Source organism: Oncorhynchus mykiss, chromosome 26 (genome assembly GCF_057628025.1).
Source record: "Oncorhynchus mykiss isolate SJ-2025 chromosome 26, ASM5762802v1, whole genome shotgun sequence".
Taxonomy (NCBI): domain Eukaryota; kingdom Metazoa; phylum Chordata; class Actinopteri; order Salmoniformes; family Salmonidae; genus Oncorhynchus; species Oncorhynchus mykiss.
Window position 1 is genome coordinate 3883977 of NC_143047.1, and position 19764 is coordinate 3903740.

General features: G+C 42.7%; 1 protein-coding gene across 9 annotated transcripts in view; it reads right to left on the minus strand.

Annotated features, from left to right (window-relative positions):
- The window catches only part of LOC110506264 (bifunctional glutamate/proline--tRNA ligase), a 57098-nt gene that overhangs the window by 28276 nt on the left and 9058 nt on the right, over window positions 1–19764 (minus strand). For 4 of the 9 annotated variants that reach the window (XR_016492166.1, XR_016492165.1, XM_090221727.1 and 1 more), the window contains exons 4-14: window positions 18735–18891; window positions 15511–15656; window positions 13578–13666; window positions 13331–13457; window positions 9328–9520; window positions 9043–9214; window positions 6870–7103; window positions 6555–6639; window positions 6255–6314; window positions 1714–1824; window positions 1190–1326 (exon numbers count right to left, since the gene is read on the minus strand). Coding sequence is in view for 6 of the 9 variants with exons in the window: in XM_090221727.1 (XP_090077853.1) it covers window positions 1190–1326; window positions 1714–1824; window positions 6255–6314; window positions 6555–6639; window positions 6870–7103; window positions 9043–9214; window positions 9328–9520; window positions 13331–13457; window positions 13578–13666; window positions 15511–15656; window positions 18735–18891 (1511 nt within the window). In the remaining 3 variants the exon portion in view is untranslated. Of the gene's footprint in view, window positions 1–1189; window positions 1327–1713; window positions 1825–2820; window positions 2842–6254; window positions 6315–6554; window positions 6640–6869; window positions 7104–9042; window positions 9215–9327; window positions 9521–13330; window positions 13458–13577; window positions 13673–15510; window positions 15657–18734; window positions 18892–19764 lie in introns of all 9 variants that reach the window. The other 5 variants (XR_016492164.1, XM_021585699.3, XM_090221725.1 and 2 more) reach the window with 3 other exon arrangements.

The following is a 19764-nucleotide window of genomic DNA, read 5'->3' on the forward strand; positions in this document are numbered from 1 at the left end:
TCTCTGCTACCGCATGGCAAGTGGTACCGGAGCACCAAGTCTAGGTCCAAGAGGCTTCGAAACAGCTTCAACCCCCAAGCCATAAGACTCCTGAACATCTAATCAAATGGCTACCCAGACTCTTTGCATTGTCTCCCCACCCTCTTTTACACTGCTGCTACTCTGTTATTATCTATGCTTATTCACCCCTGTATATAGCCTCGCTAAACGTTTTACTGCTGCTGTTTGTTACTTTTGTTTATTTTTTAAGGTATTTTTCTTAACAGCATTGTTGGTTAAGGGCTTGTAAGAAAGCAATTCACTGTAAGGTCTGTATTCGGCGCATTTGACAAAATTAGATTTCATTTGACATAATTGCCAAATGTGACATAACGCAGTGGTTCTTAAGCCTGTTCCTGGGGACTCAAAGGGGTTCACAATTTTATTTTTGCCTTAGCACTATACAGATTATTCAAATGATCTAATTCAAAGCTTAATGGTGAGTTGGTCTGTAGGGCCAAGGCAAAAACAAAAATGGGTCCACAGGAACAGGATTGAGAACCACTGACATAACGCACTGTTTATTAGGGATGTAATGATTCACCAATAGGCATCGGTCCCCAGTTCAAATGTTTAAGATGAGTGCATTGGTCCACGGGACCCCAAACTGATCCAAATGTAGCATGCATCGGTCATAACATCAACTGAAACATTACTTTGTTGTTGTTGCTTGTATTACTTTCTTTCAACCTTCTGAAAATATCCCTAATCTTCTGTGACAACTGATGTGTCCTCTACTTTAGTGTCAAACTAAGCATGTAACTGTGTTGACAGTCATTGATCTACAAGTCATTTTGCATCCCGAACAACCCAGGCAATATCAGTAGCCTAGTCAAACTGCGCACTGTTTCGCATGCTGACCAATGACAGGTTGGCCGCGAGTCACTTTCAGCATTCAAACATTTGTAAAATGGCTTGCGCAAAATTAGGCTTTATCAGTTGAGTGACAACCAATGTCATTTATTAGGTTATGTATCTAGATACTTATCAAATGGTCTTGAAAGGGAAATATACACATCAATAATGTTTATAGACCATTTTTAAAGTATGACATGCTCATATAGATGATTTGAGAAGCATTTGTATGGTGCTTATGAAGCCTGTATGTATGCTTTATAAGTTGAACTTTAAGGTGGGATCACAATCTTACTTGTGGATCTGGGTGATGATGATGTTTCCCCAGTTGATGAAGGTGACTATCTCTCCCTTTGTGAAGGTCTCTGCATCTGCCCCCTCCACCAGCACCCTGGGTCCGTACCACACCTCTTTCATCCCCACCTCTGTGTTCTGGGAGGGTAAAAAAAAATACATTTGCTAGGTTTAGTAGCAGATGGTATGATTGATTGACTATATTTGGTTGATTTGGCAGTTTATTTTACTATATTAATTTGGTTATTAATTTAGGAAAGATTAAGTTGGTTGATAATTCACAACATATACACTCAACTCGACTGAGGTATTTTGATTGTGAGGGGAACTCTTAGCATTGTCAGAGTAATATACATGCCATACTTTGGCTGCTGAACACTAGATTGGAGTGCAATACTTCTATCTTGTCAGGCTTTGTCCAAAATGACACCATAATCCCTATATAGTGCACTACTTTTGGCTTTTGTATTGTACTTTGTCGGGAATAGTGTGCTACTTCAGTGCAAATAATTGGCATCAGCGTACCTTGGGGTGTTTGACGGCCTCCTTCATCTCCTCTGTTGCCTCAGGGATGACAACAGGGACTGAGTAGGATCCTGACAGGGCCGTGTATCTGGGGGCCACTGGGTCGATAATCTACAGACACACAGAAATGGAAGAGGTTCATTATTGCAATGATTTCCTGTGTAGACATAAAAACTCATTCAATATCCTGACTGAAGACTAGTCCACAGAGGACAGTTCAATTGGACCGGAACATCTTCAACTTATTTCAAACTAACCAGCTGAGCCTACAGAGCAGAGGGGTACTGTGCTGGCCTGGTTATGCATCTACCATGGTTGTTGGAACCATGCTGGAAACAAAAAAGTGAAAGGAAAATACCCAACCCAGCACAGTACAGTACAGCTTGGCTCAAGTGTCAAAATAGTATTTTTCTGGGCAAGTGAACAGAAATACTTTCACCATACACACCATTGAAGGAAGAAAAGAAGGGGTGGATGGTGGTGGCAGAGTACAGGGACGACATGGAGGATAGAACGTAGAGGGGGATCCAGTTTTGCAGTATGTATTGCCAGCTACAAAGACTAAAGGCAAAATGGGAGCATCTATAACCATGGGGAGAGGAGGACCTTTGAATGTTTCACATCCTGTAGCCAAGTAAAAACCGAGCCTAACAATGCACTGCTGTCATGTTATATACAGGTATGCCGGTGCCACCAAAGGTTTTCCTAATCAGAGTTTATAGATACTAGTAGTCTTCCAAAATATGTCTGTGAAAGTGAATAGTCACTTTTCGAAGACTACTGGAATCCACTGTTTTCCTTGTGCTAGTCACCTCTACACCTCAAAGCTGCCAGTTGTGGGAATGGGAGGTGGCCGTAAAATCAGGGACACATAAGCAATGGGACAGGAGTATCTAAGAGAGCAGTATGGGGGTAGGGGAAGAAAGTTAACTTTATAGGGATGTTCTTCTCAGAAGTGACTAGGAGTCAGACTCCAGAATGAGCTTAACATTTGCTCCGAGTGGGATTTAAGCAAAATTGTTGTAGAATTAATGAAAATGCAGATTGGAGAAGACGGGGGAGGGACAGGATGGAAAGCACAAAGATGGAGGGAAGGAGGAGGAGTACCTTGATACAGCTAATTGGCAGCTTGGAAACAGAAAGTGAGATGCAGTTCAATGTCAAACGAGAGAGAGACTGGAGGTTCGGAGTGGGTAAAACAAGTTCAGACAGGATCGGGTACATCTACTACATCCCTCCCCTCCTCATTGCCAATATCATGGGCTTAGAGGGGAAATAAATGTCTTCCCTGGATATAATATATGACATACATAGCAATGTTTAAATCATTAATGGTTTAGAAGAATGGGGTGTTTGTATATTGGACACAAAAAAAAAATGGCACCTTGACAACACCTAGCCCACCTGACCATGGAGGAGCACTTTTGCATGACATCATCCAGCCCAGACGCAGAGGTGCGCAAATTTAAGAGGAGGCAGTTACTGCATGCAGACAGACAATGGAATGCCAAGATTTACATGAAATTCTGAAAGGTAGCAAGGAGTGTATAAATTAGGGGGATATGATAGCAATGAATGTTAGTCTCCCAGATGGGGCTGAATTGTATTATCTGTGGCAAAAAAATAAATATATAATATATATACAGTGCCTTGCGAAAGTATTCGGCCCCCTTGAACTTGGCGACCTTTTGCCACATTTCAGGCTTCAAACATAAAGATATAAAACTGTATTTTTTTGTGAAGAATCAACAACAAGTGGGACACAATCATGAAGTGGAACGACATTTATTGGATATTTCAAACTTTTTTAACAAATCAAAAACTGAAAAATTGGGCGTGCAAAATTATTCAGCCCCCTTAAGTTAATACTTTGTAGCGCCACCTTTTGCTGCGATTGCAGCTGTAAGTCGCTTGGGGTATGTCTCTATCAGTTTTGCACATCGAGAGACTGAAATTTGTTCCCATTCCTCCTTGCAAAACAGCTCAAGCTCAGTGAGGTTGGATGGAGAGCATTTGTGAACAGCAGTTTTCAGTTCTTTCCACAGATTCTCAATTGGATTCAGGTCTGGACTTTGACTTGGCCATTCTAACACCTGGATATGTTTATTTTTGAACCATTCTATTGTAGATTTTGCTTTATGTTTTGGATCATTGTCTTGTTGGAAGACAAATCTCCGTCCCAGTCTCAGGTCTTTTGCAGACTCCATCAGGTCTTCTTCCAGAATGGTCCTGTATTTGGCTCCATCCATCTTCCCATCAATTTTAACCATCTTCCCTGTCCCTGCTGAAGAAAAGCAGGCCCAAATCATGATGCTGCCACCACCATGTTTGACAGTGGGGATGGTGTGTTCAGGGTGATGAGCTGTGTTGCTTTTACGCCAAACATAACGTTTTGCATTGTTGCCAAAAAGTTCAATTTTGGTTTCATCTGACCAGAGCACCTTCTTCCACATGTTTGGTGTGTCTCCCAGGTGGCGTGTGGCAAACTTTAAACGACACTTTTTATGGATATCTTTAAGAAATGTCTTTCTTCTTGCCACTCTTCCATAAAGGCCAGATTTGTGCAATATACGACTGATTGTTGTCCTATGGACAGAGTCTCCCACCTCAGCTGTAGATCTCTGCAGTTCATCCAGAGTGATCATGGGCCTCTTGGCTGCATCTCTGATCAGTCTTCTCCTTGTATGAGCTGAAAGTTTAGAGGGACGGCCAGGTCTTGGTAGATTTGCAGTGGTCTGATACTCCTTCCATTTCAATATTATCGCTTGCACAGTGCTCCTTGGGATGTTTAAAGCTTGGGAAATCTTTTTGTATCCAAATCCGGCTTTAAACTTCTTCACAACAGTATCTCGGACCTGCCTGGTGTGTTCCTTGTTCTTCATGATGCTCTCTGCGCTTTTAACGGACCTCTGAGACTATCACAGTGCAGGTGCATTTATACGGAGACTTGATTACACACAGGTGGATTGTATTTATAATCATTAGCCATTTAGGTCAACATTGGATCATTCAGAGATCCTCACTGAACTTCTGGAGAGAGTTTGCTGCACTGAAAGTAAAGGGGCTGAATAATTTTGCACGCCCAATTTTTCAGTTTTTGATTTGTTAAAAAAAGTTTGAAATATCCAATAAATGTTGTTCCACTTCATGATTGTGTCCCACTTGTTGTTGATTCTTCACAAAAAAATACAGTTTTATATCTTTATGTTTGAAGCCTGAAAAGTGGCAAAAGGTTGCAAAGTTCAAGGGGGCCGAATACTTTCGCAAGGCACTGTATATTTTTAAATACAAATAAAAATCGGCCAAATACTTCTAGAACTTTAATCAGTTTGTGACACCCACTATGTATAAAGTATGCTGGACGGTGACATTCACGTTTATTTTGAGAGAAACTTGTTTCATGATCACATCAATCAAACGTAAAGGCTAATGATGGACAGGAACCTAGAGTCACCTCAAACAGTAGAGTCGGTTTCCATGGGCCTTAAGTCTATTCGTGGAATAAAAATAAAGTTTAGTGGAGATTCTCCATTGACCATTATTTTTAGTCCGGAACTACACTTAATCTAGGTCTATGAAACCAACCCTTATAGTTAAGGTAAGAAGAAGTTGTACATTCTTCATTAAAACGGCCACTCTAAGTTTAAGCCACTGACAGAGCTACGTCATGAAGAGGGAATGTGCAGGAAGATTTTATGTTTGTGCTTTTCTAATAACCAATTCGACTGGGTTCATGCAAGTGACTGATTCATCGTGCCCGAGAGGAATCCTCACTATTAGAATAAGCAATTTGGTAGTACAACCAGAACATTGTTTTGAGAATCAAAAGGGTTCTCTCCGTTTCAAGGTCTCAGCTTGGAGAGAAGAAGCCTCGTGAGGTATTAGTCAGTCACATGCATGAACCAAACGTTAATGATGAAGAAGCTAAATCATGCAAATGTAGCTAGTCTGTGTAATCAGTATAAGAGATCTAACGGGACTGCCCCGGTGGAGCTCATTTCAGACCAGTACTTCATGCATCGAAGTTTGACTGTTACATCTTCAGCTTGCTGACAATAAAGAATAATTCATTTAAGATTGACTTCAGGTGTCCCTGTGTAGAATGTCCTGGACAGAAGGATGGAAAGTGGGGGATGAAGGGAGGAAAAGGAGTCAAGCAGAGGAGAAAAAGAGCAGCACAAGGAAGGCAGCAATGCAAGCTGTGAGTAGGCACCCTATCAAAAGAACCATGTGTGTGTGCACGTGAAACAAGCTTCCTTAGGGATTCAGAGCATTTCATTTTGCTCCAACCAATTTGGGCAACCAAAACCTTCAATAACTGAACATTTCTAAAAACCTACAATACAGTCTTGTCAAATCTACCAACAATGTATTTTCCCCTCATGCCACCGATTTTCATATATGGGATGGCTTCACCCCTACAGTGGGTTTCAAAGTAGCAAGCTTTAATTAGGATCAAGGGGCAGGATTCAATCAGGATCAGTCCAAATGGGTATGTAGGGAGTATGTGGATGGGAATATCAGTGTCCATGCATGCATACCTTCTTGTTGAAGGCCCAGATCTTGTCCCATTCCATGTTGACCACGGACCTGGATCCACCCTGGGTGAGTGGGGGGAAAAAACAAAATAAGGTTTCAAAGAAGGAATCAACAAGGGAATAAAAGGGGGGATACAGGCTAAAAACCTGAAAGTAAGATGGGATGAACATCAACATCCCCAAGGTTCTTAGACACACACACACACACAGTTCATTAAGATCTGAGGAACCAATGAGTACTAGAAAGCAGTTTAGACAGTAATTTCTCAAAACGGGGATGTACATAGCAAAACACACACACACCTGGGCAGCGATGAACTGCTTGAGGCCCTCGACGGTCATTCCTCTGCGCAGGACACCTCTGACAGTTGGGAAGCGAGGGTCGTCCCTGAGGGAGAGGGGAAAGAAAATAGTGAAGATTATCTTATACCAATGGATCTCAAAAATATTTACTATTTACTATTTATTCCAGAGAGATTGTTTTTTAAACAGAGTGGTACTTCCTGTACTTGTCAAATTAGAACACCGGTCTTCATTTACAGTTACATACAATTTTGCTATGGTGTGTCCTAGTGAACCCAACACCCTGTCGTGTGGAAAGGATATTAGTGGACTCACCAGCCATCGACGTAGCCCTGGTCAACGAACCAGGTGAGCTTGCGCTTGGAGAGCACAGTGTTGTTGAGGTTGAGCCGGGCGTACTCCCAGATGTAGGGCTTGCGCAGACGCAACGCCTCGATCACCCAGTAGAACTGGTCGTCGCGATCGTGGTACTCTGTTGTGCGCAGCGCATGAGTCACGCCCTCCACACTGTCAACGATGGGGCAGGCAAAGTCGTACGTGGGGTACACCCTGGGGGAGGGGTAGAGAGAGGGTTGAGTCACTATTTTGGAAAGGATGATGCTTCTATACTGTCCCCCTGTATGTCTTCATGAAATGTGTGAAGCCTGTAATGCACCTTTGTGAACGGCTGCACAGGATATACCATATTTGCCAGGCGTGAGCCAAGAGTGATACCAGTGTTTCCCCTCTATTCATTCAGCAGCGATGGGCAGGCAAAAATATTTCAGTGTAACCTTGAAATGACTAAAACCATACAAAGTATGTATAAAAAATTATGGAGCTATATTTTTTATAAGATCATCTATAAAGGAATTAAAACTAGACAGTTGGGGAGAATCAACAATTTGTTGCATGGGGTGCCCCACTGATTTTGTTGCGCTTGAGTGACTGACAGTATAACATTGCAAAATGTGTAGATTTGCAGGAAGTTAGCTTTAAAACAGCAAAATTTCACCCACGCCCAATGAATGGCCCCCGGAGGAGATGGCTGCCATCTTACATGCTCCTAACCTGTGCTATTTTTCTCATTGTTTGTAACTTATTTTTTTTACATAATGTTGCTGCTACCGTCTCTTATGACCGAAAATAAATTCGGGACATCAGAACAGCGATTAATCACCTCGAAATGGAAAAAAACAAATTAACGAGTCCGGTGCGAAGGATATACTGCTTTCTTGGGAACAGGCCCATTTGCGTGAAGAAAAGACGGAGAAAAAGGGGAGAAACAACACATCTGCCATGCTGATCCTCAAGACTGGGGCCCCTCAGGGGTGCGTGCTTAGTCCACTCCTGTACTCCCTGTTCACCTACGACTGCATGGCCAAGCACAACTCCAACACCATCATTAAGTTTGCTGATGACAACAGTGGTAGGCCTGAATATCGACAACGATGAGACAGCCTATAGGGAGGTCAGAGACAACAACATCTCCCTCAATGTGAGCAAGACAAAGGAGCCGATTGTGGACTGCAGGAAAAGGCGGGTCGAACAGGCCCCCATTAACATTGTCAGGGCTGTAGTGGAGCGTGTCGGGAGCTTCAAGTTACTTGAAGCATGGTCCAAACACACCAGGACAGTCGAGGAGAGGGCACGAAAACGCCTATTCCCCCTCAGGAGACGGAAAATATTTGGCATGGGTCCCCAGAAAGTTCTACAGCTGCACCATCGAGAGCATCCTAACAGGCTGCATCGCCGCCTGGTATGGCAACTGCTCAGCCACCGACCGCAAGACACTACAGAGGGTAGTGCGTACGGCCCAGTACATTCCTGAGGCCAAGCTTCCTGCCATCCAGGACCTCTATACTAGGCGGTGTCAGAAGAAGGCCCTAAAAACTGTCAAAGACTCCAGCCACCTAAGTCAAACTGTTCTATCTGCTACCTCATGACAAGCGGTACCGGAGCGCCAAGTATAGGACCAAAAGGCTCTATCAGCTTATATCCCCATGAGACTGCTGAACAATTCATCAAATGGCCACCGGACTATTTACATTGACCCCCCCACCATTTGTTTTTACACTGCTGCTGTTCGCTGTTTATTATCTATGCAGTCACTTTACCCTTACCTACATGTACAAATTACCTCGACTAACCTGTACCCCTGCACATTGACTTGGTACAAGTACCCCCTGTATATAAGATCGTTATTTTATTGTGATACTTTTTACTTTAGTTTATTTGGTAAATATTTTCTTAGCTCTTTCTTGAACTGCATTGCTGGTTAAGGCATGTAAGTAAGCATTTCACAGGAAGGTCTACACCTGGTTTTCAGCTCATGTGACAAATAAAGTTTGATTTGATTAGAGTTTTTTGGTATTGTAAAACCTGTCCTTAAGACTTTATAAAAAATACAGAAACTGTTTATTTGCTAGTGCATTAGGTGAAATCATTTAAAAAAAGTTCATTAGTTCCATAAAAAAAAAAATGTTGGTAGCATGCCGTGTCCCCCTACCTGTAGGTGCTGCCAGTGCGGGGGTGGGGGGCATTCTTACAGCGGTAGAGGGTGGGGTCGCGCATGCAGCCGTTGTTGGAGGCCATGTCAATCTTGGCCCGCATGCAGCACGTCTGTCCGTACTCCGTGCCCGCCTTCATCTCCTCCCACATCTTCAGGTTCTCCTCCACCGCTGGGGGAGAGCGAGAAAGGGGTGAAGATGATCATATCAAATAGTTTCAGATCTAACAGCGCCTACGGATTGAGGGTGAAATTCAGCCATTGCTCCACTCCCATTCTCCTTACAGTTGCTGCGGTGGCGGGACTCGGTGCGCTGTTCCCTCGCCGCCTTCATCTGTTCTGGGGGTGTGTCGTCGATGTAGGCCTTGCCCTCCCTCAGCAGCTGCTCCGCCATGCCCTGGATGCGAGGGAAATGGTCGCTGGTGTAGGTGAACTGGTCAGGCTTGATCTGCAGCATGGCCACGTCCTCCAGGATCACCTATGATAAAACAGAGGGAACAGGTGGATAGAGTTTTCAGGGGTTTCATTACAACCAAAGTCCTCAAGGCACACCAAGTATTTTTTCCGGCCAGTTATACTCAGAGATGGAAACACAAAAGTCTGTCTTTAGGCCAAGCAATTCTTACGGTGGAAACATGCCATTAGAGTCCAATTCCGAGTTTAAATAAACATGTGAAACGCACACTTTCAGATTAATGTCAATGGAGACTTGTACGAACATTTGAGTAAGGCACAAGGGTCTCAGGTCAGAATAGCACTAGGGTTGGGCGATGTCAACCTTTGTCCTGTTGTGATTATGGACCCAGAAAGCATTGATATACAGTGCCTTGCGAAAGTATTCGGCCCCCTTGAACTTTGCGACCTTTTGCCACATTTCAGGCTTCAAACATAAAGATATAAAACTGTATTTTTTTGTGAAGAATCAACAACAAGTGGGACACAATCATGAAGTGGAACGACATTTATAGGATATTTCAAACTTTTTTAACAAATCAAAAACTGAAAAATTGGGCGTGCAAAATTATTCAGCCCCCTTAAGTTAATACTTTGTAGCGCCACCTTTTGCTGCGATTACAGCTGTAAGTCGCTTGGGGTATGTCTCTATCAGTTTTGCACATCGAGAGACTGAAATTTGTTCCCATTCCTCCTTGCAAAACAGCTCAAGCTCAGTGAGGTTGGATGGAGAGCATTTGTGAACAGCAGTTTTCAGTTCTTTCCACAGATTCTCGATTGGATTCAGGTCTGGACTTTGACTTGGCCATTCTAACACCTGGATATGTTTATTTTTGAACCATTCCATTGTAGATTTTGCTTTATGTTTTGGATCATTGTCTTGTTGGAAGACAAATCTCCGTCCCAGTCTCAGGTCTTTTGCAGACTCCATCAGGTCTTCTTCCAGAATGGTCCTGTATTTGGCTCCATCCATCTTCCCATCAATTTTAAATCATCTTCCCTGTCCCTGCTGAAGAAAAGCAGGCCCAAACCATGATGCTGCCACCACCATGTTTGACAGTGGGGATGGTGTGTTCAGGGTGATGAGCTGTGTTGCTTTCACGCCAAACATAAAGTTTTGCATTGTTGCCAAAAAGTTCCATTTTGGTTTCATCTGACCAGATCACCTTCTTCCACATGTTTGGTGTGTCTCCCAGGTGGCTTGTGGCAAACTTTAAACGACACTTTTTCTGGATATCTTTAAGAAATGGCTTTCTTCTTGCCACTCTTCCATAAAGGCCAGATTTGTGCAATATATGACTGATTGTTGTCCTATGGACAGAGTCTCCCACCTCAGCTGTAGATCTCTGCAGTTCATCCAGAGTGATCATGGGCCTCTTGGCTGCATCTCTGATCAGTCTTCTCCTTGTATGAGCTGAAAGTTTAGAGGGACGGCCAGGTCTTGGTAGATTTGCAGTGGTCTGATACTCCTTCCATTTCAATATTATCGCTTGCACAGTGCTCCTTGGGATGTTTAAAGCTTGGGAAATCTTTTTGTATCCAACTCCGGCTTTAAACTTCTTCACAACAGTATCTCGGACCTGCCTGGTGTGTTCCTTGTTCTTCATGATGCTCTCTGCGCTTTTAACGGACCTCTGAGACTATCACAGTGCAGGTGCATTTATACGGAGACTTGATTACACACAGGTGGATTGTATTTATCATCATTAGTCATTTAGGTCAACATTGGATCATTCAGAGATCCTCACTGAACTTCTGGAGAGAGTTTGCTGCACTGAAAGTAAAGGGGCTGAATAATTTTGCACGCCCAATTTTTCAGTTTTTGATTTGTTAAAAAAGTTTGAAATATCCAATAAATGTCGTTCCACTTCATGATTGTGTCCCACTTGTTGTTGATTCTTCACAAAAAAATACAGTTTTATATCTTTATGTTTGAAGCCTGAAATGTGGCAAAAGGTCGCAAAGTTCAAGGGGGCCGAATACTTTCGCAAGGCACTGTATGAATGTATTGCCTCTTATTGGCCAACCCCTCCCCCAAAACTCATCTAAAAACGCCAGTCGGCCTATTACCCCAAAACAAATGAACTGGATGAATCATTACGTTGTCGATAGCCTGGGCAGAGGCTAAGTGGCAGCACATCTTTTTTAATATTCCTTTCTGGTGGAGGAGCTTCTGCATGAAACGAAGGGTGTTTGTCTTAGTGGGGCGCACATGATGGAGCAGTGACAGTCTGATAAGTAAGGTCTTAGGTTATACATCATGGGCTGGAAGCAGAAGCAGTCGACTGTACTCAACTAGAGTTGCTTTATTTGCCTCATAAAATAATAGTAAATCAACAATATTGTTTGTTCCATCTCTCAAAGCCATGATTTGAAAATAGCCTATAGGATTAGACTATAAAATTCTTCGGGATTGGTGTCCCTTCCACGGGACGGTTGAGCTAACTTTGGCTAAAGCAAATAGTATGAGGGTTGTAAGTAACAAGAAACTTTCCCAGGACATAGACATATCTGATATTGGCAGAAAGCTTAAATTCGTGTTTATTTAAAAGCACTGTCCAATTTACAGAAGCTATTACAGTGAAATAATACCATGCTATTGTTTGAGGAGAGTGCACAATTTTGAACATGAAAAGTTAATAATAAACAAATTAGGCACATTTGGGCAGTCTTGATACATTTTGAACAGAAATCATTGATCAGTCTAAAACGTTGCACATTCACACATTGCACCTGGGCTGGAATAATACATTATGGCCTTTCTCTTGCATGTCAAAGATCGTAAAATTTTTTTTTTTACAAAAGATCGGTTGTTTATTTCATCGTATCATCTCCTTCCAGATCTATTGTGATATATTCTGCTACATTCCTTTCACGTTTCCACAAACTTGAAAGTGTTTCCTTTCAAATGGTACCAAGAATATGCATATCTGCAGATCCTTAAGAGTTAACTTATCTTTTATGAAGAGCCTAGGAGGAGGATAGGTTATTGGCCATTTGGTTTTCACCCTCGCACATGGAGGGATTTTATAGGCCGCATTAATAATTTTTCTTAATAAGCATAAACTTGAAATTTCATTTTTCTATAGGCTATTGATATTGTTTGTTCTCTCCTATTATTAGTCCCATGGCTACTTTACATTTTTAGGCTTGTCAAACAACAGATGGAAAATAATAAAAGCGTAGCCTGTAGCCCGAAGTCCAATTAAGAGAGAAGAGAATATAGGCCACGTTTTATAAAACAGCTAGAGAAGAGAGAGTTAAGGAGTGTACATTATAATAAAAAAAAATTAGGTTAGGTTTAGGATATAGCCTACGACTGATAATGCATCAGACAGCGGGGGAAAAATACATTTTCTTTGGTGGATTTCTCCGCTCCGTCTGGCCTAGATTACTCTTGCGTTCTCTAGCCTATAACATATTTATTGAAATAGTAATTTTCCTATTTCTATTAGCCTTTGTCTGCTGCCCTGCACGATGAGACTCCGTTCTTTACTGCGCAGACCAATTCAAGTTCAAATAGGCTAAACACTAAATTATCACCTGTCACATCGATGTTGTCACCATCAACGACACAGTCAATCATCACCGATGCTATCGTAATATCGCCCAACCCTAAATACCACCCTGTATCAGCATGGAGATTTTCCCAAATGCGTTGTAACTAATGTGGTACTTTATTTCTCTCGTTGTATTGCCTCAATGTGTAAGCAATTCTTCAACGTGCATGTAGACAGTACTTTCACACTTGATGGCTTATAAATCAAGAGAAAATAACTGATATGAAACAATTTAGCTAACCAAAAGAAAATAAAAGGGACATTTGGGGGAATACCTTCTCAAAGTCCTCCTTCTCCTTCTCGGGGTTGGTGTCGTCAAAGCGCATGATGAGCTTGCCCTTGAATGTCACCTGGTAGTGCTGGTTGAGCAGGGCAGCCTTGGCGTGGCCAATGTGCAGGTACCTGAGAGAGAGGAATAGAAATATTAATACAAGTAACAGCTATACATTTCCCCTTTTAAAATGTTAAAAAAACATTCTGCTGTTTGTTCCTGTTGTTTTTGTGCCAAGTGGTGACACTCACCCGCTGGCCTCAGGGGGGAAGCGAACCACCACTTTTCCCATCTCGGCTCCGGGCAATTCCACAAACTTGCCCAAGTCCTGCTTCTTCTCCTGTTCCTCAGAGAGTAGGGAAAGAGAGAGGAGGATAAAGGCAGCGGGATTTGGGAATGCATGCATGGTTGATTTAAGTGTAAGTTTGTGAGAAGTATGCAGATTTCAAGCTAGGACTCCTCTTTACAGTGCCTTGCGAAAGTATTCGGCCCCCTTTAACTTTGCCACATTTTGCCACATTTCAGGCTTCAAACATAAAGATATAAAACTGTATTTTTTTGTGAAGAATCAACAACAAGTGGGACACAATCATGAAGTGGAACGACATTTATTGGATATTTCAAACTTTTTTAACAAATCCAAAACTGAAAAATTGGGCGTGCAAAATTATTCAGCCCCTTTACTTTCAGTGCAGCAAACTCTCTCCAGAAGTTCAGTGAGGATCTCTGAATGATCCAATGTTGACCTAAATGACTAATGATGATAAATACAATCCACCTGTGTGTAATCAAGTCTCCGTATAAATGCACCTGCACTGTGATAGTCTCAGAGGTCTGTTAAAAGCGCAGAGAGCATCATGAAGAACAAGGAACACACCAGGCAGGTCCGAGATACTGTTGTGAAGAAGTTTAAAGCCGGATTTGGATACAAAAATATTTCCCAAGCTTTAAACATCCCAAGGAGCACTGTGCAAGTGATAATATTGAAATGGAAGGAGTATCAGACCACTGCAAATCTACCAAGACCTGGCCGTCCCTCTAAACTTTCAGCTCATACAAGGAAAAGACTGATCAGAGATGCAGCCAAGAGGCCCATGATCACTCTGGATGAACTGCAGAGATCTACAGCTGAGGTGGGAGACTCTGTCCATAGGACAACAATCAGTCGTATATTGCACAAATCTGGCCTTTATGGAAGAGTGGCAAGAAGAAAGCCATTTCTTAAAGATATCCAGAAAAAGTGTCGTTTAAAGTTTGCCACAAGCCACCTGGGAGACACACCAAACATGTGGAAGAAGGTGCTCTGGTCAGATGAAACCAAAATTGAACTTTTTGGCAACAATGCAAAACGTTATGTTTGGCGTAAAAGCAACACAGCTCATCACCCTGAACACACCATCCCCACTGTCAAATATGGTGGTGGCAGCATCATGGTTTGGGCCTGCTTTTCTTCAGCAGGGACAGGGAAGATGGTTAAAATTGATGGGAAGATGGATGGAGCCAAATACAGGACCATTCTGGAAGAAAACCTGATGGAGTCTGCAAAAGACCTGAGACTGGGACGGAGATTTGTCTTCCAACAAGACAATGATCCAAAACATAAAGCAAAATCTACAATGGAATGGTTCAAAAATAAACATATCCAGGTGTTAGAATGGCCAAGTCAAAGTCCAGACCTGAATCCAATCGAGAATCTGTGGAAAGAACTGAAAACTGCTGTTCACAAATGCTCTCCATCCAACCTCACTGAGCTCGAGCTGTTTTGCAAGGAGGAATGGGAAAAAATGTCAGTCTCTCGATGTGCAAAACTGATAGAGACATACCCCAAGCGACTTACAGCTGTAATCGCAGCAAAAGGTGGCGCTACAAAGTATTAACTTAAGGGGGCTGAATAATTTTGCACGCCCAATTTTTCAGTTTTTGATTTGTTAAAAAAGTTTGAAATATCCAATAAATGTCGTTCCACTTCATGATTGTGTCCCACTTGTTGTTGATTATTCACAAAAAAATACAGCTTTATATCTTTATGTTTGAAGCCTGAAATGTGGCAAAAGGTCGCAAAGTTCAAGGGGGCCGAATACTTTCGCAAGGCACTGTACATTGGACTTACAGACAGAAATCCATTATTTCCAATGCAAAGGGGAGACATACAGCGAGTTAACACAACTGCCAAAGGTTACTTACATCGGACTTGCGAGGAGGGGCCTTGCTGTTGGCATACTTGTTGCCCACTGCAGTAAAGGGTACCTTGGAGCCCAGGAATGAAAACCAGCGAGCCACGTGAGAGAACAACCCCGCCTGCTTCTGGATTGACTGCCACTCGTTGCTACCTGTACGGACACACGTGTGAATGTGTGAGAGAAAGAGAGAGGGCAAGAACATACAACTGTCAAGTCCAAGATCAATGCCTAGCCTCGACCCCTCAACATCAGATAGATGTTATTAATATAGCTCTGTGCATCTAGTACAAGGTGCATCTAAATAGTTTAGTTTTTAGATATACATTTGCCTGCGCTATTATGTATGACTGTCTACACTGTCATGACGTTGCCCTGTTGGGTGAGGTTTATGACCCCCCATAAATAACCTTTCCCCCTTTTCTCTCCACTCTACAGAATGGACTATTGGAAAACCCTGTGTTACCACAGAGAAAGTACAGTATCATCACAAGGTTGGGGAATGGAACAATATTGCCCTTTCTCAACCAGTTGAAAGTGTCCGTTGGTACTTAAAGAATACGATGTCAGATCAGTTGTTGTCTGGAACATTATATATGATGATAGGAGGACAAATTGTATCTTGGTAAATCAACACATTCTAGTTAGCAGATTCACATGGAATTGTGCAATTTAAATATGAAACTATTTGTGAGGAGATGAAATGTGATTTTAGCTTCTAAATGAGAGAATTGTTTTCATAAGTAAACTGATTCTCACTCAGTGGCCACTCCCAAGTGAACAGACATTGTTCTCAACCAATGAAACACACCCTTCTCTCCCCCAGTACAAAAGCCCGTTGACAGAAGTCAACCTCAGTTCCCAATGACATGAGGACTGGTGTCCATACGTTTAAAAGGGCAAATTTCAACGTGGAGCTGACAATCACCACGCAGAAATGGTTAATTTCAACTAGACCAGCCAGAATACAGCGAGAGCTGATTGTGGCAACTTGGTATGAACTTTTAATGATTATTCCCTAAAGAAGAAGTGATACCTCCTAGACGTTGAGTTATCAGCTCCAGCTTTAAGCGTACATGGCCTAAGAAAGGACAGACAATCTCATAATAACAACAGGGAATATTAACGGATCTGCTCTACAACTTTACGACCAGAAAGATTCTTCAAAAAGGACAATGGCGATCTCTGCTGGGAAAACCAGTCTTCAGGTCTTCGACCAATCTATCGAAGCGCAACTCAGAGTAAATATATATATTGCATTTTCCTTTTCCCGTATGGGCGGTTATTAGAATGCATAATTACGCTCTTTCATTGAAACCCAACCCCCTTCCTTTGCGTAACCAGCCATCATATTGGGTTAGCCCACTAGGGGCTTTTCATGACAGGACAGATCAAACTCAGCAAAAAAATAGAAACGTCCTCACTGTCAACTGCGTTTAAATATTTGTATGATTCAACAACAGACAAACTGAACAAGTTCCACAGACGTGTGACGAACAGAAATTGAATAATGTGTCCCTGAACAAAGGGGGGTCAAAATCAAAAGCAACAGTCAGTATCTGGTGTGGCCACCAGCTGCATTAAGTACTGCAGTGCATCTCCTCCTCATGGAATGCACCAGATTTGCCAGTTCTTGCTGTGAGATGTTACCCCACTCTTCCACCAAGGCACCTGCAAGTTCCCGGACATTTCTGGGGGGAATGGCCCTAGCCCTCACCCGCCGAGCCAACAGGTCCCAGACATGCTCAATGCGATTGAGATCCGGGCTCGTCGCTGACCATGGCAGAACACTGACTTGTCTTGCAGGAAATCACGCACAGAATGAGCAGTATGGCTGGTGGCATTGTCATACTGGAGGGTCATGTCAGGATGAGCCTGCAGAAAGGGTACCACGTGAGGGAGGAGATTGGGAGGAGATCGTCTTCCCTGTAACGCACAGCGTCATTGCCTGCAATGACAACAAGCTCAGTCCGATGATGCTGTGACACACCGACCCAGACCACGACGGAACCTCCACCTCCAAATTGATCCCGCTCCAGAGTACAGGCCTCGGTGTAACGCTCATTCCTTCAATGATAAACGCAAATCCAACCATCACCCCTGGTGAGACAAACCCGCCACTCGTCAGTGAAGAGCACTTTTTGCCAGTCCTGTCTGGTCCAGCGATGGTGGGTTTGTGCCCATAGGAGACGTTGTTGCCGGTGATGTCTGGTGAGGATCTGCCTTACAACAGGCCTACAAGCCCTCCGTCCAGCCTCTCTCAGCCTATTGCAGTCTGAGCACTGATGGAGGGATTGTGCGTTCCTGGTGTAACTCGGGCAGCTGTTGTTGCCATCCTGTATCTGTCCCGCAGGTGTGATGTTCGGATGTACCGATCTTGTGCAGGTGTTGTTACACGTGGTCTGTCACTGCGAGGACGATCAGCTGTCCGTCCTGTCTCCCTGTAGCGCTGTCTTAGGCGTCTCACAGTACGGACATTGCAATTTACTGCCCTGGCCACATCTGCAGTCCTCATGCCTCCTTGCAGCATGCCTAAGGCACGTTCACGCAGATGAGCAGGGACCCTGGGCATCTTTCTTTTGGTGTTTTTCAGAGTAACTAGAAAGGCCTCTTTAGTGTCATAGGTTTTCATAACTGTCACCTTAATTGCCAACCGTCTGTAAGCTGTTAGTGTCTTAACAACCGTTCCACAGGTGCATGTTCATTAATTGTTTATGGTTCATTGAACAATCATGGAAAACCGTGTTTAAACCCTTTACAATGAAGATCTATGTGTAATTCTGTGTGATTATTTAGGTATTTAGTAAATAAATAAATAAATAAATAAATAAATAAATAATAGAGCCAATTTGTGTATTGCTGATTCAACTTCTTAGCCAGGGTTCGTGCAGATAACCAAGTACTTACGACAATCAGAATGAGACCAATCGAGGTGACGATTAATAATTAACTGCTATTGATATAAAAGATATTCATATCTTTAAGAGAGTGGATTCAGGAGATAACAACTCGATATAAATTATTATATTACTTAATGCTTCTGTGGTGCCCCAGGTTATTAATGTTTAATTGTTGCATTGTTTAATTCAATCACGTAATCAATTAAACGTTAGGTAATCGATTTGATAAAATTGCATGTCATATTATTGAATCATAGTCAGAGACAAGACCCCATCCATCTTTATAGTTAGACGCCCACTAGGGTCAGCTGAGTCACTGGGACTGACTGACCTTTGAGCGCGGCCCACACACACAGGTCGGCCAGAGTCAGGCTGTGGCCCACCAGGAATGTGCGCAGAGCCAAGGCCATGTCCAGCTCCCCCAGGGCCGTAGCTAGGCCCGACTGGCCACACACGCGCCGCGTACTGAACTCCATCCAGTGGTCCACCTGGAGAGAGACAGAGGAGGGGATGAAGGGGAGGGTATTGAAAAGTTGACTGGTTGAGCAATAGTAAGGAGGGGAGGGGACCGAATGCCACACAATCTGAAATGCCTTGGATATAGCTGCATCACAACTGATAAGGTTCAAGTAATAATAAGTTGATCCATTAATTAGCAGTGAATGGCTGAATTAATTTAGTGAGGGCCTCCCGAGTGGTGCAGCGGTCTAAGGCACTGCATTACTACTGTGCTGCCATCCTGTTAGAAGGTAACAGATTATTTTATTACAAGGGTTAAATTGGATTTTCATTGTGTTCAATGGCGTTACTTGCCCCCTAGTGGAGATTTCTGGTACTTAGACTACGCAAACAGGAAGTAGAGAATTTGTTCTGCACGCATAGAAGCATGTAGTTATTTCTTGTCACGCTTCAGCCTTGGAAAATATTTGTTTGTAAGTTCGATTCAAGCATTTAGCTAATGATGATAATCTTGTTAGTGATAGAGTTGCTTACATATCAATGTTGGTTGGTTGCATTTACTCACAAATTGCAATGCCTTTAATGTATGTCGTTAGCTGTATTACTTTGCTCGTGCGTCATGCAAACAAATTGTAAAATATACAATACTGTAGTTTTGTTACTGTTTCTAGTGTAATATGCTTTGTTATTCTACATAGATGGTTGTACATTATTAGAGTAATGAAAGGAGCAAATTACCATATGAGTAACAATTAGCTATATGGTTTGGCATCATGCCAGATGCATGGTACCTTAGCGCGTGCTTTGCATTTATGCAACTTCAAATGTTGAATGTACAGCTACAGTATGTCGGTGTGAATTGAATACTAAAGTATATTCTTTTCTGTATTTTGCAGTTTCAC